This window comes from Megalops cyprinoides, chromosome 1 (assembly GCF_013368585.1).
Source record: "Megalops cyprinoides isolate fMegCyp1 chromosome 1, fMegCyp1.pri, whole genome shotgun sequence".
Lineage (NCBI taxonomy): Eukaryota > Metazoa > Chordata > Actinopteri > Elopiformes > Megalopidae > Megalops > Megalops cyprinoides.
In genome coordinates, this window is record NC_050583.1 from 48,628,873 (window position 1) to 48,646,299 (window position 17,427).

The 17,427-nt window shown below is 47.2% G+C and overlaps 1 protein-coding gene across 9 annotated transcripts in view; it reads left to right on the forward strand.

Moving 5' to 3' along the window:
• Positions 1-17,427, forward strand: part of camk2g1 (calcium/calmodulin-dependent protein kinase (CaM kinase) II gamma 1) — a 73,494-nt gene that overhangs the window by 44,402 nt on the left and 11,665 nt on the right. For 4 of the 9 annotated variants that reach the window (XM_036530676.1, XM_036530700.1, XM_036530682.1 and 1 more), the window contains exons 8-15: positions 311-394; positions 501-595; positions 2,642-2,764; positions 3,598-3,681; positions 4,323-4,365; positions 5,900-5,962; positions 9,078-9,118; positions 14,904-14,972. In XM_036530676.1, the coding sequence (XP_036386569.1) occupies positions 311-394; positions 501-595; positions 2,642-2,764; positions 3,598-3,681; positions 4,323-4,365; positions 5,900-5,962; positions 9,078-9,118; positions 14,904-14,972 (602 nt within the window). The remainder of the gene's footprint in view (positions 1-310; positions 395-500; positions 596-2,641; positions 2,765-3,597; positions 3,682-4,322; positions 4,366-5,899; positions 5,963-9,077; positions 9,119-14,903; positions 14,973-17,427) is intronic. The other 5 variants (XM_036530692.1, XM_036530738.1, XM_036530724.1 and 2 more) reach the window with 2 other exon arrangements.

The window sequence follows — 17,427 nt, forward strand, 5'->3', positions numbered from 1 at the left end:
AGCTTGATGAAGTATTGTATCTATTTGACTATCCATCTAGTAGTGGAGAGCAGTGTGGCACAGTGGTTACTCATAAGCCCTTAGCTGCAGGTGTAATTCCTAGGAGGGGCACTGCTGTTGTACCCTTTGATAAAGGTACTTAGCCCGGTATGCTGTGGTAAATATCCAGCTGCGTACATGCATAATTGATATAAATGTAAGCTGTGCTGGTGGCTCTGTACAAGGACACCAGCTGCGCAGTCAGCTGTGCAGATGCGATGTCATAATGGAATGAAAATAAATGGTTCTGAGCTTGTTTGCCTCTGCGCAGGTTTTGCGGGCACGCCTGGCTACCTCTCCCCCGAGGTGCTGAGGAAGGACCCCTATGGCAAGCCAGTGGACATCTGGGCGTGCGGTGAGTCCTCCAGCCCCTGTCGTCTGTCCCAGCATGCCCTTGGGGTGCAGATGCAGGTCCTGGCCTGATGTTAACTATTTCCCCCTCCCTCTCTGTTGCTTCTCAGGTGTGATCCTCTACATTCTGCTGGTGGGCTACCCGCCGTTCTGGGACGAGGACCAGCACAAACTCTACCAGCAGATCAAGGCTGGTGCCTATGATGTGAGTGCTTCACTGCCTCCATGACGTTGTGTGTCCCTCTCTAATGCCACTTTCAGATTGCTCTGTCAGTGTATGTATGTTGGGTGGTTTAGGTCTCTTCCTGAAGCTGTTTGAGTCTTCTGTTGATTGGCTGTTGAACGGGAAGTGTTATACGAAGCCGTGTAATTGGCTGCAGGTGTGGTTAGAGCTGGAGGAGGAAGAAGAAGCTGGCTATGGCAGACAGATGCCTATTCCAACAGGCTCCTGTGCCCATGCACTTTGCTGATTGGCCAATGCATGCAGCTGCTCTCAGTGGCTAGCATCGACTCCCAACCAATGAAGAGCTGGCGCTGGCCAGGAAAAAGGGCGAGATCGACGTGCTTGTTAATTTTTAATTGGCCGTGATTGAGGGTGGAATTGATCCCGTCAAGGCTGCCTAGACGCATTGCAGAGGGAGACGTCCGCACTGGGCGTCAGCGCGGCTGGACCATAACACACAGATGTACGCACACACGACACACGACACACGACACACGACACACGACACACGACACACGACACATACACACACACACACACACACACACACACACACACACACACACACACACACACACACACACACACACACACACACACACACACACACACAGGGCTGAGGGCACACTCCTGTGCTGTACCCTCCTCTACAGCCCCTCAGAGGTTATGATCCTTTGGCAGCGCAGTGCATCATTTGGTTTCAGTCACTGAGATGGGTCAGCGGAAAAATGCACATTAATGTGTTAAAATGTGCAAATATAGAAATGTACAAAAATAATAATAATGATAATAAAGGTAATTAATTATTAGTACTGTACTAGGCTACTATATTACATTACTGTCATTCAGCAGACGCTCTAATCCAGAGCCACTTACATAGGTCACAGTTTTTATATGTTATCCATTTATGCAGCTGGATGTTTACTGAGGCAATTCTGGGGTAAGTGCCTTCCCCAAGGGTATAGCAGCAGTGTCCCAGTCGGGAATCTAACCAGTAACCTTTTGGTTATGAGCCCTGCTCCTTAACACTATGCTATACTATTGCAGTTATTTTATATATATGTATTATTAACAGTGGCAACACAGTTAAATAACTTCTAGGGTTCAGCTGGTTGCAGACTTGAGCTGAATCTCCAAGTAGTACAGTGTAAGCAAGATATTTATAAATCTGTGTTTGAATAGATTAGATGGAAAGATTAGATTAGGTTTATTTTGATTTGGATTCATTTGTGGCTTGGAACCACCATCCTATTCAATTAAGCCCTCCTGAAGATGACCAGATAATGGGTTTGAGAATTCCGCTGTCAGACTGGAGGGAGTGTGACAAAGGACCCTTGTCTGCTTGTAATGTTATTACTGAACCTGCCGCTGCTCGAGCGTGGCCAATCGGTGCAGCAGAAGCCCGTCCTGTGTCTGTGACACCCCTAATTTGGTTACTGTCCTTCGCTGAGCTGAGCAGGAAGTGCCCTGCAGTTTTGCTGAGTGTGAGTGATGGGGTCTGTCCATCCCCAGTGTCCGTCTGTCTACAATATCTGTCTGTCCCTATGGTCGATGCTTTCCTGGTCTCTGCATGTGTCCCTTTGCGTCTCTCTGTGTGTCCATCTGTGTGTGTGTGTGTGTGCGTGCGCATGTTTCTGTGTTTCCATGTGCATCTGTGTAGGGTGAGCTCACACTGAGCATGCTCAGTACTATGTCTACTCCATGCAGGGTCACTGAAATGCCTGTTCAGTGCTCCACTTTCCACCTGCTTTACTGCAGAGCGCAGTTCCAATGCAGACAGTCTAAGAGGCCAAAGTTTCCTTTCCATCAAGCAGCAAGATACTTTCTTTAACCGCGCTCGTTTTAACTGCTCTGCGTGTCCCAGACGGCTATAATTGCCTCCGCTTTCAGAGGCACACAGAATGGGTTCTCAGAACTGAAAGTACTGTAAAAAACTGAAAGGACGATGTGTCAAGGGAATCGTTGGAGATCAGGAGGCGGGAAGCGTTTCGTCTCTAACCCGCCCCCATTGTCTTTGTGTGCCCCCAGTTCCCCTCTCCAGAGTGGGACACGGTCACCCCCGAGGCCAAGAACCTCATCAATCAGATGCTGACCATCAACCCGGCCAAGAGGATCACCGCCGAGCAGGCCCTCAAACACCCCTGGGTCTGCGTAAGTACACCCAATTGGGCCTCGCGGCATCCCCCTCCTCTGTATTCGCTGAGCACAGCCACGCCCCTTCCATGCCCCCTCATTAAAGTCCCGACGATGTGTGTCCCTCACACTTTTCTTTTCTGTTATGATTATAAAATAACTACTGTACAATATAGAACATTGGCAAATGATTCATTTTTTCTTTTTATTAACAGTGATGGAAAATTTGCATAATTATAATGTTGCAAAATATGTCTTTCATGGCTCTTGTGCTCCATGCTGGTGTTGGCTGATATACTAGGGAAGTGCAGTTAAGGTCATGTGCATGCTGGCTGGTGAGCTATGTTTTCCCTCAGACTAAAGAGTCCCGATATGCTGCTATACACAGGACATCTATTTTTATGAAAAATGCCTTGTGATCTAACAGACCAAAACCACGAACCGTTGTTGCAATAAAAAAGTGTCCTAAGAGGAAAATGCAAAAATAAGCTGTCACAGTAAATATCTTGTTTTCCAGTTCTACTCCCTAGCAGCCTTAAATTGCACTGAGGCCTATTTACTGAAGAAGGAGGAAAAGTACATCGGCTACCTTCTAACGGTCCACATCCAATTAGAGCCTGAATGTGGGCTTCAGTGGGAAAGTGCTGGAGAAAGAACCTCAGGGAGGGAGTATAGCTGGCCGTGTGATGTGCTAACCAAGCACCCTTACAAACGAGGCCAGGGTCCACATGCTTGGCACATTCATCCAGACTCCCCCCTCCCTTACAGATGAACAAGGGCCCTTCCCCAGCATCTGAAAATTCATATTCCAATTCATACTGAAATTGTGATTTTTCTCCCTCTCTCAACAGCAACGCTCCACAGTGGCCTCTATGATGCATAGGCAGGAGACTGTGGAATGCCTCCGCAAATTCAACGCCCGGAGAAAACTCAAGGTACGACCTGCCCCCCCCCCTCACCCAAACCGCCTCGTAAAAAAGTGAGAAAGTTAACCGCTCCTCCACAAGAATGGTGCCACACACACGCAGACACACACATGCCAAACCCCTGTCTGTAATATTGCTGTCCGTTGAGTATGTGAGCTCATCTGTGAATGGCTCATTCCAGTCATGTGCCAGCGTTCCACTACGGTGAGGCTGACAAGTGTGGTATTCTGCAAAGCCCTCACCTGTGTCTAGCCATCACCTGTGTCTGGCCACTTTGTCATACAGAACTGCATTGTGATTGTAGAATTCAGCACTAGACTGAAGGATTCATTCTGCAGTGTGCTACACAACTATGCGCAGAGCACTCCATAGCCATTGGGTGGGGAGAAAAAATATGGTATAGGCCTGTTTAACAGAGCATGGAAGGTTAAGCTGTCAAGGTGTCAAGGAACGCTCTATTCAAACCGAAATAAAATAAAGGGAAAAACTATTCTATTCCAAACAGATTTATTCTGTGCTGTAATGGATGCATAAATGTGACTGTCCTCTGGGGGGCGCCACAGGCATTATCCCTCTTGCTGCCCCCGTGGGCTCTGGCCTTGGTCACCTGGCACTGTGGTATTAACTCCGTGTTTCCTGTGTTTCTCCAGGGGGCCATTCTCACCACCATGCTGGTATCCAGGAACTTCTCAGGTGAGTGGGCTGGACCAGACTGGAGCAGGTGGAGAGGCCTGTCCTAGGGGCACAGGCAGGGGAGAGGGGGAGCAGAAAACCTGGACTAGAGCTAGCTCCCGATCCTGCAGCTCCCTTCCCTCCGGTCTCGAAGAACCGGAAACCTTGGGATAGGTTTTAGGTGCTGATTTGAGTGGGAGTAACCATAGCAAGGAGGAGGAGGCGGAGAGCTGCTGACTGATTGGAGGGCCTCCCTGTGGAGCCCCGCCCCCAAACCCATCCAGACTGCACGGTGTGACTACCCCCTCTCCTGACCCTCCACATACACATCTTTCTGTCAGGTGTAGCCAAACACCCCCCCTGCATTATTGTAACCCAGCAGGTCCCAGCAGGGGAGCAACACCTGTATCAGGAGTAGCCGAGCCTTTGGGCTGGTGTCAGGCTCTGTCCCTTGCTGGTGTACGCTGGATATTGTTCCAGCAGATTAACCTGGCTTAACTGGTTCTGTGAGTTAATTAGCTGAATATATTTACTCTAGTGCAGTTCCCAAAATGCACTGCGGTGAGACCTTTAAGCACAGGGCACATATGCCCTCTTCAGCACACAGAGTGGCGTAGTAGTAAACAGCAGGGCACTAAACCCAAAGGTTGCCAGTACCTAACCCCCATTTCCACAGTAAATAAACAGCTGTGCAGAAAAGGGTAAGCAATGTAAATCGCTCCGGATAAGAGCGTCTGCCAAGGAAGTGTAATGCAGCTATAAGCCTGCTTCAAGAAAATAACTGAGTAAACGATTCAGAAATCAGGAGCAGGGAATGGGGTAAAAAGTGAATGATAGAGCAGCCATGTAGGGTTTGAGTTTGACTGCTGTGTGCCTCCGCTCTGAAAGCCCTGAGGTTCCGTCGCTGGAATTCGTCACAATCAACAATTCAAAATGGCGGCCAGGACTCCTCCTTTCCCTGCGAGAGGGATCCTGTGGCCCAGGTCCAAGGCGGCTGCATTTGCCTGTGTTGACTCATGTTTTCAGTCACATCGCAGGACCTGTTCTCTCAAAGCCTCAACAATCGCAACAGAACGATCTAGAAAAATACGAGCAGGTAAAGTGTGCTGGCTCTGTGAACAGGTTGCAGTGTGGTGCCAGGGTCACGCTTGTTTAAAACTTTCTGTGGATTTTGAGAAAATGTTTTTTGTCCCCCTTTTAAATCATGAGTTATAGTCTTTGTGTCTGTGGGGATAACTCTCAACCAACCCTTCCCCCCCAGATATGAAAAATTTGTATTTTCACTGGGAATACACTAAGTGTGTTCAGACTGGTGCAGTAAGGGGTGTTCACACTGTTCACACTGCGTGCCTGCACACTGGTTAGTGTGTACGGAGCGGTGTGGTAAGTGCACTCCAGTTTGCGTCAGTATCAGTGAGAAGTGAGCGCATTTCCTGAGAGTGAGAGTCCTGGTGAGGGCGGGGCCTCTCTTCACAGCGACAGGTCATTTTTTTAGGAGAGGGGGCTGGCTCTGTTAGCGTAGCTCCTCCCAACTTAACGCCTCTCTGTCCAATAGTGGGCCGGCAGCATACCAGCCCTGCTGCTGCCACCACCAGCACTGCCGCGCTGGCACAGGAAGGTACGTCCCAGCCCCCAACCCCCCCCCCCCCCCTCCAAACCGGCACCCTGCCAGCATGCACCTCAGAATCTGCCCTGCTGCTGTCTGCCACCAGCACGCGTATGTACACACACACACATTCACATAACAACACTCGCATAGAGACAGACAGACACACACTCAGACACACCTAGAGACACATGCAGATACATTGACACAGGTACATGCAGATATACACACACTCACATGGACACATGCACACATACCCAAGTATTCATACAGAGACACACTGATGTATATAGAAGTGTATATACACACACGGACACATGTACTTGCAGAGAGATCTGGACAGATACATTTAAACTGCACTGCTCTGCAATTCAGCTTTATTGCAGAATTTTCTTCAATGATGATGCTGCCCAGAAAATCTCTGCGTCAGTAAGCCCCCTTTTTTTAGTTAAATTTGCATCTTTCAGCTTAGGCGGATACACACATATATACACACATACATACATACACACGCACACTCTTTTTCTCACACACAGATGTAAATGCAGTCCCCACAGGTGAAAGAGGCTTGATCAATACCATCTCGCAGCACTCATTTTAACGATTACATCATCAACCATGGCAGGGAGTCTGCATGTGCTATCAGTGCGCATGGGGGCAGGGTCAGATGCCTGTAGTCCAATCACCGTGCATGTGGGGTGGAGTCAGACACATGCAGTCCAATCAGTGTGCACGGGGGTGGGGTCAGATACCTACAGACTCTCTTTGGGTCCTGCTTTTTCCCTTTGCTTGCTGTAAGCTTTCTTCCAGCGCCAGGAGTAAAAAGCCATCTGTGATGTCACCTTAAAGCTTGCCCGCGGTTGGCTGGAAAGGGTTGCCCCTTTTAGCCCGGCCACTTGGGCTGCGGTCAGCTTGTGAAGGGGAGGGTCTTTGCCAGCCACCGCGAACAGGAGACGCCCCAAAAAGCAGGGGATGGGGGTCGAGGGGGGCTTGCTGAAGGTCTCATGCAGGGCTGGGTTGGGCCTCAGGACGTCGGCAGGAGCGGGGTTGGCTTGCTGCCCCCTGTCAGACCGAGGGGCCATCTTGTGGGCAGACAAACGATACTGTTCCTGGCAGCCCCCTCCATCCAGTAGAGAGAGAGACACAGTCCCCACACTGGGACATTCAGAGCCCGCTCTCCAGGACCAGTGACAGAGCTGCATGACCCCATGGCCTGGGAGCTTGGCTCTCGGCAGGAGCCCTCTGTTTCCAGGAGACGTGTTTCAGAGTTTGGTTTCATCCCAGGGCTCTTACCCAAAAAGGGCAGTGGTAGCTTGTTAGCTTTTTTAACGAGGAGGGCTCATATGGAATTTACACAGAGCAAACCTCCTTTCACTGCTGATTTTCAACTCATTCTTTTATCACTGCATGTCTGCAGCCAAGATGGTTTATTTATTTATTTATTTTTACCAAGTTACCAACTTTTGACCAAGTGTCTCTGTGCGCGAGCCGGCCGTGGTGTGTGCCAGTCCTGCTTCAGCGGTTCCACAGGCACACCACTGTGTGTTTGTCTGTGTTTGTCTGTGTTTGTCTGTGTGGGTCTGTGTGGGTCTGTGTTTGTTTGTGTGGGTCTGTGTGTGGGTCTGTGTGTGGGTCTGTGTGTGGGTCTGTGTGTGGGTCTGTGTGTGGGTCTGTGTGGGTCTGTGTGTGTGTTAGCAGACTGTGTTGGTGCCCCTTTACTGAGGGCCAGCACTGAAATGGGATGCGTCCCTCTCCAGTAAGTGCCAAAATCCGGCGACCTCACCGCCTCAGTTTCTCTTTGCAGCCTGCAGCCCGGTGATGCAGTGTTGCCGTGGCAGTGGACAGGCAGCCGAAGTAGCCCTGGATGTGGGCCTTTGAAGACACAGCAGGATGCTAGACTTTTTTCCTCAGCGGCATTCTCCTTTAAGCTTTGCACATTGCGCACTAAGAGGGAAACTCTACACAACTTTGGTTGTGCTAACATTGTGGTTTAAAATATTCCTATATTGTTGCATTTGTTTTGTTGCATGAGCGCTTGTTATCATGGCTGCCAGGGTAGTTCTTGGAGAGTGCTGGAGCACTGTATAATCCATTCTTACAGTAACGCAGTAAAGGGAATCAGTCACTGTACAGTAAGTCTCACCCAACCCAATTCTGAGTCAGGGAACTGTGAGTAAAGCCCTGCTAAGCAGTTTATGTTCCTCCGTGGTCAGGTGCATTCAGTGAAGGATGTGCATTCTGGGAAATGTAGTTTCTGGAGCGGATATTGCATGAGAAGCATTTGATATAACTCCACCTCTCACCTCATTCTTTGCTGCATGAGCACCACGTATGCCTGCATCCTTAAGAGTTGGCTTTTACTTGCTTTTTGACAGTTACTGATCTTTTTTATCTTGCCTTTTTTTCTCTGGTCATCCTTCCTTCTCTTTGGAAGGTAAGGAACTTAGCAGAAGCCTGGGAACTGGAAGCAAGGCACGATTTAGCATTTCGGATGCTTGTGGTGCATCTCTGTGTGCTCCTGTGTGTGTGTGCACATGTGCTAGTGTTTCTGTGTGCATGTGTAGGAATTTGAGCATGTTTTCAAGGAAAATGATTCATTTTCACCAGCCAAATATGTTTTCATGCTGTAACAGCATAGACCATGTACCGTGTCCTGCTAATGCTCTAAAGCTTGGTGAAAGGAGGTGAGAGGGACTGGAGTTTTGGCGGAAGTTTGGGAGGAAGTGAGGAGGACTCGAGCTTAGGGAAAGGCCTGCTCACCCTGCATGGCTGGACCTCTGTGTTTTATTCACTCTGAGCACTGAGCTGGTGAATGGGGGGGGGGGGGGGCAGATTTACCTCAATTTACTTATCCCCCAAACTGGTTTGGAACCTGTGGGTAAACGCAGTTGTGTTGTTTATCAATTGGATAAGTCACGAATTGTGGGGGGTTTTTGTATTGAAAATGAGAGGCAAACTCAGGTCAGTGTTTGAGTGCATTTCATTAACTGGTGTTTTCAGGAAATGAAAGATGACTTTTTTTTTTCTAATACCATGAAATGAGAAATGTTAATAGAAAGAACGGGTGAGTTTTTTTCTCACAGCAAAGAGCTGTCCTGACGCTGGCCTCTCTTCTTTTGTCTTGCAGCCTGCAAAAGCTTATTAAACAAAAAAACGGATGGAGTGAAGGTAAGAGCTCTCTGAATCTTCTTAGCTGCTCTCTCTCTCTCTCTGTCTCTCTTCCTTCCTCTTCTTCTCTGTCTCCCTCTTTCTCTCTCTACCTCCCTGGCTGCTTCTCTCTCGCTCTCATTCCTTTCCCTCTCATTTCTTCCTCTTTCTCTCTCTCTCTCTGCCCTTTTCTCTCACTCTCAGGTATTTTTGGCCTTTGTTGAGGTCTCTGTTTTTGGTCTCTCTGCCTTTCCAGGAGGCAGAGACGGATTCTCCATAAAGACGTGGTGGGGGGGGCCTTGCTTGCTTTGGGTGCCTCAGTGAAGCCTGTGTGCACTGTGATAGGTGAAATGCTGTCACACACATCTGAACTGAGTGATAACTAAATGAATAAAAGTTGACTGCTGACATTTGTGAATGCGAGCTGTGCTGTTGTCGGTTCCTGCAAGGAAGGAGCGTGTTATCCGCTATTGTGTGGTGTCCTCCGAACGTCAAAGAGAGTCGGCGCAGTGTCACAGAAACAAGATGTGAACATTACTGCAGGGCCTGTTGGTACTCCTAGGCCTGACCCTGAGAGAGGGGGAGAGAGAAGGAGAGAGAGAGAGAAGAGGCTGGAGCGAGTGAGTGAGTGAGAGATGGGTCTGCTGAGTGTGTTCCTGCTGGACGGGGTGTGGTTCTGCAATGATGCCTTGCTGCGGTCTCCGTGACTCGCACCCTGGCTGAGGCCTGTGGAAGAGGTCTCTGCCTTGCCCTTTGATGGATCGCTCCAGTAGCTGCTGCCGTAGCGCATTTCTTGAGAGCAGATACATCCCCTTAGATGTAACGGATCGTATATCATCCTTTATTGCGGTGGAGCGGCTCAGGATGAGAGCTCTGTAGATTACACCGGTCAGTAAGTCAGAACTGAGAGTGGAAGGAGACTGGGCTATCACGCAGGTTTTTTTTATCCTGTAGGTACCAATTTGGAATGCAATTTCTCCCTCTCCAAGAGAAGTGTTTTTTTTTCTTCATTGGTTATTACTGCAGACTTTAGTGAATGCTGGTAGTCTGATTCCAAGAATGAGCACAGAAATGGACTATGGAACATTTTGATTCAAAAAGCCATGGCTCATGTTTTGACTGGTGCAGTTGCCCAGTCCAGCCTATCCTAAATTTAGTGACGTGAGAATAGGGCAGCCACATTCAGTGATACGCTCTTTTAATGTGTTACGATGTCTCAAAAACACAGGCTTTCAGTTGACAGAGCGGAATTGGAGTTTCACTTTTGTTACCAACAACCACTTAATTACTTTCATATGGTTGTTTGAAGTTCCTTTGATTAGATTCAGTTGTGTTTTTTTTTTAATCCAAAATCATATGAGGGTAAATGGTCGTCTCCAAATGCAACAGAATTAAGGATATGTTTTGAATTAAAAGCACAGAGAGAACCACAGCTCTTTTTTTCTTTTTTGGGGGATTTTTCTTTTTTTGGGATACAGCTTTTCTGTTCTGTTTTAAAAGAATGGTTTAAATAGCACTACTCCCCTTGTGTGTGCCTTGTGTGTTCAGAGTTACTCTTCTGCAATCATGAACGTGATGTCGTAGTTGTGATGCTGGCTGTGACCATGACTGTGTGTCTGTGCCGTTACCTGTTACACCACCCTCTCTGTGATTTCATTGTTCTCTCCCCCTGTATATTTGGTACTGTTTAGAGAAATCTAGCTCACTTGTGAATTTATTGGCGATCTGTTCAGCTTTCTCTTTCTGGCTCTGCATCTGACTCTGTCTTTCTCTGTGTGAGATGAAGAAGGCAAAGTGGTTGGTCTTGTTGTTGGAATTCCATCAGTTTTCGTATCATCGTACCCCCCCCCCCCCCCACAAACATCTCCATTAGAGTTTGAGCTACAGCTAGGCCAACCCCCAAGCCCTGCTGTCCTTCTGCCAGCACCCCAAACCCTTTACCTCCTCAACCAGACCCTGGAAGCATAGCACCCCCCCCCCCCCCCCCCTCTGTCCACAGAGAGCACTGGAATGAACTTAGCACTGCTCTTCCAAAAGAGCACGGCTAAGTGGCATCACAGGCAGAGTGTTGGCATCATGTGGTGGCAGTGTGGCATAGGTTGCTGGTATGACTCCCCACTGCCGCACTGCTGCTGTAACCTTGGGCAAGGTACCTAACCCACAACTGCCTCAGGAAATATCCAGCTGTATGAATCGGTAAAACTGTAACCTGTGTAAGTCACTCTGGATGAGAACATCTGCTAAATTACAATAGTGCAACGTGGCTTCTTTTTAAATGTATTTAACTATCTGGAACGTTGATTTTTCTTTTTTTTTCCTTTTTCTTATATTTTTGAACTTAGTAACAGCTGAGAGTTTTATTGTTTTACTCTCCAGCCTAGACTCATTAGCAGTGACTGACACAGGTTGTGGGGAGAAAAAAGCTGCAATTGAGGCAGATTATAGATGTGTGGCAGACATTTTACACAACCGAAGGCACAGTCTGACTTCAGCCCAGCTGTGGAAAAGGAGTATAATGAAACAGCCTGGTTCTAGCTCTACAGTGGAAAAGGAGTATAATGAGCCAATTTGGTTCCAGCGCTACAATGGAAAAAGAGTACAACGAATCAGCCTGGTTGCAACTCTGCAGTGGAAAAGGGATATGATGAACCAGCCTGCTTCAAGCTATTGTGCCGGAAAACGGGTATAATGAGCCACCCTCGTTCCAGTTCTGCAGTGGAAAGGGGGTATAATGATTCAGTCTGGTTCCAGCTGTACAGAGGGAGAGGGGTATAATGACCCCCAACCCCCTAAATACTCCCTCTAGCCAAAGCCACATTAGAGACAAGCTCATGATTGAGAAGTCCAGACCGGCCTAATCCACCCCCCCCCCCCCCACTCCCTGTGGGCCAGCTGTCTTTTTAATAAAGTTGCTCTGCTTTGTTTGGAAATGGTATGCTGTGGTAGGGCTTTACTGCGCTTGGTCTCTCATAATGAAAGGTGTCTGGGACAGTCTCCTCTGACCGAGGGAGCCACACGGACTGCAGTGCTCTGGGTCACCTCAGTGTCCTGTTCTATTCCATTCTATTATATTTATAACTGTTTGCACTTTCAAATTCACATCTTGCTCAAGAGTGCACCTGTAGTCTCCTATCCAAGATTTGAACCCGTAACCCCCCCCCCCCCCCCCCCCCCCAGTTCTTTGACTGCTGTACAACACTGCTGCCTGTACCTAATAAAAACAGCATGCACATGGAAGGCTGTCAAACACCGCAATCTTGAGATTCTCAATGTACATCTGCGTTATTAATGTTGTAGAGAAGATATGTAATATTTCACCTGCTGTTTTTTGGGGGTGTGCTGCTCACTGTGCAGAATGTTCAGTACCCTTGGTCCAGCACTCCTGCATTGTATGGGCACCATGATTGCAGATTTCCATGATTCTAGATTCAAGGGCTTTGTGAGAATGCAGAGTAACAGCAAGCACTAGAGCAGGTGCTGTGCAGGTCTGCTAACCTTTATGTTAGCATGTGTATTATGATCTTTATGTTAGCATTTATGTATTAATATTATGATCTGCTAACATAAAGATCTTAATGCTAATATATACATGCAAACATAAAGATTATAGTGCTAATAAATAAATACAAAATATAATCTTTGTGTTAGCTTCTGTGTATTACCATTATAATCTTTGTTAGCATCTGTATGCAAATATATAGACACTAACATAAATATTATGCTGCTAGCATTTTAATATTTGTTAGCATCTCTATATTACCATTATGATCTTTGTATCAATATATTAGAATTGTAACCATATAAATGCAGTGATGTAACTGTAACTGGCCACTATCAACCCCTTCTGACCATAGAAAAACCAGCTGAACTGCGCACCGCCTGCTCTGAAGTGATGCTGGTGAAGTGGATGAGTGTTTAGGCAAGCTCTGTAGCCTGTTCCAGCTGACCTCTGACCCCTGCTGATTTAGCTTCCACAAAGAGAAGATATGGATGTGTCCCTTCCTTCCCTCCCTTCCTCTCTAACGATCTCACTGTCTCTCACTCTCTCGCTCTCTGAGCTGCACAGAGCACGGGGGAGTGGGGTCCAAAGGAGTCGCTCAGAAGCAATAAAGTGATGTTTGTTTCCCTTTGTATTCCAGCTCATTGTCTTTGGCAGCTGCGTGGGTTTGAGAACATGAACAGTAACATTATGATGGCAGTGAGTTAGAGCAAACTTTGTCTCAGTGACAGATTAGCAGTGATGTCATGGAAAATAAGTCTTGTCAAATGTAAAATATGCTGCAGGTGACAGACAGAATTCCGCTTAGCTCTAAATGAGTCCATGACGTTTCTATGGAATAAGTGACATAAAATGAAGTATGTACATGGAGAGCTGAGGTCATTTTGCGCTGCATGCATTGGCGGTTGATTGGGTATGAGGCCCATCATCTATATAGACCTTCCTCCTTAGCATTCTCTGCCAATGGAAGATAACTGGACAAAAGTGTAAAGGTTAAATTACATTACATTATTGGCATTTAGCAGATGCTCTTATCCAGAGCGACTTGCATCGGTTACAGTTTTTTTTTTTTTTTTTTTACATGTTATCCATTCATACAGCCATCAGGTATACAGTTAGCAGATATTTACTGAGGCAACAGCAGTGCCCCAGCGGGGAATCAAACCGGAAAGCTTTTAGTTATGAGTCCTGCTCCTTACCACTGGGCTACACAGATTACTGTAGGTAGTGCTGAGTGTGGATACCTGCTTTCCCTCAAGGTCTCTTGCCTTCAGTCTAATCTATGAACCCTGAGCTGGGGGCATGTTAACCACTTGTAATCTTTAGTGTTTTTTTTACCATGCACGTGTTTTACCATGAATTTACAAATGTCAGCAGTCTTTCCCAGCTGTGTGCTGTCTTGAACTTTGCCGTTGCTGCTAATCATTCTCAGTGTTACGCACAATTCCATAATTTCGCACTTCCACTTAGAAAAGTTCACCCACATGAGGAAAAAATTGGCGTTACCTGGCATCACATTGCAGAACTGTTTATTAATATGCTTGGCAGTGGAAGGCAAGCTTACATCTGTGCTCCCATTTATAATAAATACTCCTCATTGTATGGTATTTACATAACACCAAACAGAAGTCTAGTCTGTCATAACATCTTAATTTGCCAGTGAAGCAAATCTGCTGAATTTTGTCTCTATCTCACACCAGCACATGCATAGACTTATAAACACACACATCTATAGCTACCACAACAAACATACACATCTTTGATGCATGTTGCCTTTGCCTTTGTGAAAATATTACTCACTTTTGATTGGTTTAGCTGCCCCATGTGACATTTTTGGGCCAATCACAAGCAAGTGTACTTCGATTGCGAAAATACAGCTGACAGAAACTGACACAGAACAGCCTTCTCCTGCACCGTTTCTGTGAAGAGCAGTAGCATTCTCAAAAGGTTTCTACAACATTTCATTAACGTTTGAATGTCACAGCAATATTGTGAGAGGAGTGGTATTGGATGGTAACTCCTCCTGTCAAATCTGCCCTGTGATTGTAGTCTCCTGTTTGGGGGATGGGCCATGGAGAAAGATCCCTTTGGTCCCCCTGAAAGCAAAGGATTCTGTGACATGGAGTCAGTAACTGTCCTGGCTGTCTCTGCCGTTATGTCCAGTCAATTGGTTGTGAGGTGTGGCCAGTGCCTGAGCTGGTCACTCTCAGGACGGTGTGTGGATGTTTGATCTGACCTTCTGATTTGCTGTGACTCTTAAAGAGGAATCATTTTCTGCTTTGTTTTTTTTTTTCTTTCTATCTCAAGCCGCAGACAAACAACAATAAAAACAATGTAGTAAGCAGCAGCAAAGACAGTTCCTCCTCTGCACCAATGGTATTCTCATGCAAACTTTGTTTCTTTTCATTGTTTTCATCTGATTGACATGGTTACATCTCCCTAGTTTTTAGTTGTTGCTTCAGCATTAGTTTGGTTTTAATTGCAAGCCCCCCTGCTTGCCTAGTGCTTCTCCTCACCTTCCTTCCCTTTCGCCCCCTTGTGGATGTGTGTGGTATTGACAGCGTTTCTCCACTCCTGGCTCCTAATATCACTGAGGTGCTCTCAGACAGGCATTATGGACAACTGCTCTCATCATTTAATTTGATGTCTTAATAAGGGCACAGAGGATCGTTCTCTTGAAAGAACAAACCCAGTTTGTTTGGTTGGACTCACTAGGCACATACCAGTCACCCGTATGGGGGTGTGTGTTTGGTGTGTGCTTGGTGCATCCCCGGCCGGACACCTCCCCTTGCTCAGATACTAAATGGGAGTCTCCAGAGAATTTAAAGTAAACTTCATCCTAAAGTTCGATAAGCATGGATGCCCAAAAGTTTGGTTATATTTAAATTGAATATGTGAAAAGAAATTTGTCAGAAGAGTTAAAAACAAAAGCCTTGTTTTTTCTATTTTGATTGGGAGATTTTGATAAGGAAAACTGAAGTGCTCCTGTTTACTAACAGTGTTGGCTTTTGATTCCCTGTGAGACTGGATTTATGAATTATGATTTATGATATATGACACAATGTACATGTTCAGTGATGATAGCTGGATCCAGTGTTCTGTGGAGAACCACCTACACGTTCCCTTAAAAGGCATTTCGCAGTTTGAATGAGCAGCCTCTCGTCTGATTCCTAGACTTTCTGGTCAGCCAACTGCACAACACAGGAACCGTTTGACCTGATTGAGTCACATTGAAAACGCTGTCTGTGTTCATACTGTCGGCTCAAAACTGGGTCAGACCAGTTCGAGCCCTGCTCGGTCGCCAGCGCGGAACCGAGAAGCGAGCTGACCTGCTTTTCACGCAGGGTGTAAATCGACCCACGCGCTGACGTCTGCTCGGGTGTGTGTGTGTGTGTGTGTGTGTGTGTGTGTGTGTGTGTGTGTGTGTGTGTGTGTGTGTGTGTGTGTGTGTGTGTGTGTGTGTGTGTGTGTGTGTGTGTGTGCGGGTGTGTGTGTGTGTGTGTGTGCGCGTGCGCGTGCGTGCGTGCGTGCAGGCGTGCGTGTGTGCGTGCGTGCGTGCGTGTGTGTTGTGGGGTTAAGCTTCAGTCCACTTGGCTGGAATGTTTGCTCCCCCCCCGTCACTACAAAAAATGTATAGATACAAAATCAGTAGGAAATAATGTCTGTCAGAAGCATTTTATTGCAAAGGTCACGGCGTGATATTGGGGTCAGGATTGTTGCTAAACAGAATGGCCAGTGCAGTGAAGATGCAGCCCCCTTTCTCCCCCCAGAGGGTTGATAAATGGCACTATAACTCATGATAACGCAATTTCAAGATCTTGTGGGACCAAAAAAAAAAAAAAACCCAATGAGTCTAACTGTGGATGGAACTGAACACTTTTAATGGGCAGTGTGTGTCAGTGATGTCACAGAGGCAGAAAAAGGTGGAATCTTGGGATTGAAGTTACAAGCCATCAAATGGCTCTTTATTGCTGTGTGTGCTGACCTCTGCCTCTCTCCCTCTACTGGGAACATCCCCGACACGCAGTTTCAGAGGCAGCTAAATGCAGGAGGGAGCGAATGAGAGACATCAGATAAAATGAGAAGCCTGTGATGGAAGAGGCCAGAGTGCTTCTCAGGCATGTCCTCCATTCGGGGGACTGACCTCCCGCTATGGGCTCATAGATGGGGACATTCAACCCTAACAGACTCTTCAAAAGGAAAGTAACTTCGGCTTCCTGTTTTGGAAAGTCTACAGGAAAACAGTTGGCCTCTTGTACAAAAAAGAGCCTCAATTTTTTCCTGGTCACAAAATAGCGGGCATGGTCTTGCCACTAAAAGTGTTGAATCGTGTGCCCCTAACTGCCCTTTGTAAGCTCTGCATTATGGGGGGGTCATTCCTCGCTCAATGTTTTGGGCTCTGAGCTCGAAACTGAGGGGGACACCACAAGAGGAAGCCGGACAGTTACAGATGGATCCCAGCTCTGCATTCTGCCCTGGCATCACAATCGATCTCTCAATCAATCGGCCAATCAGTGAATCTCACTTTAGTTTCCAGTTTTTCACACTCTGAATTGGAAGTGCTACAGGGTGCCAAATTTTGGGGGCTGCATCTTTGTCACCGTGTCATGCGACTGTGCTGTGGAGAAGCTTCTTGTCTGTGCAGTTTTGTCATCCGTGTGAAGTGATGCATTTTGGGTGCATGGCTGTGACCTCAGCACTATAAGAGGTGACGCAGCACTTTCGGTGTCCCCGTGTTGATGGTTTCGGGGAGCGGAGGGGGACACACTGAGCTCAGGAATCTCAAAACACACGTACCGCCCTCCCCTCCCTTATCCCAAACCACCATAAG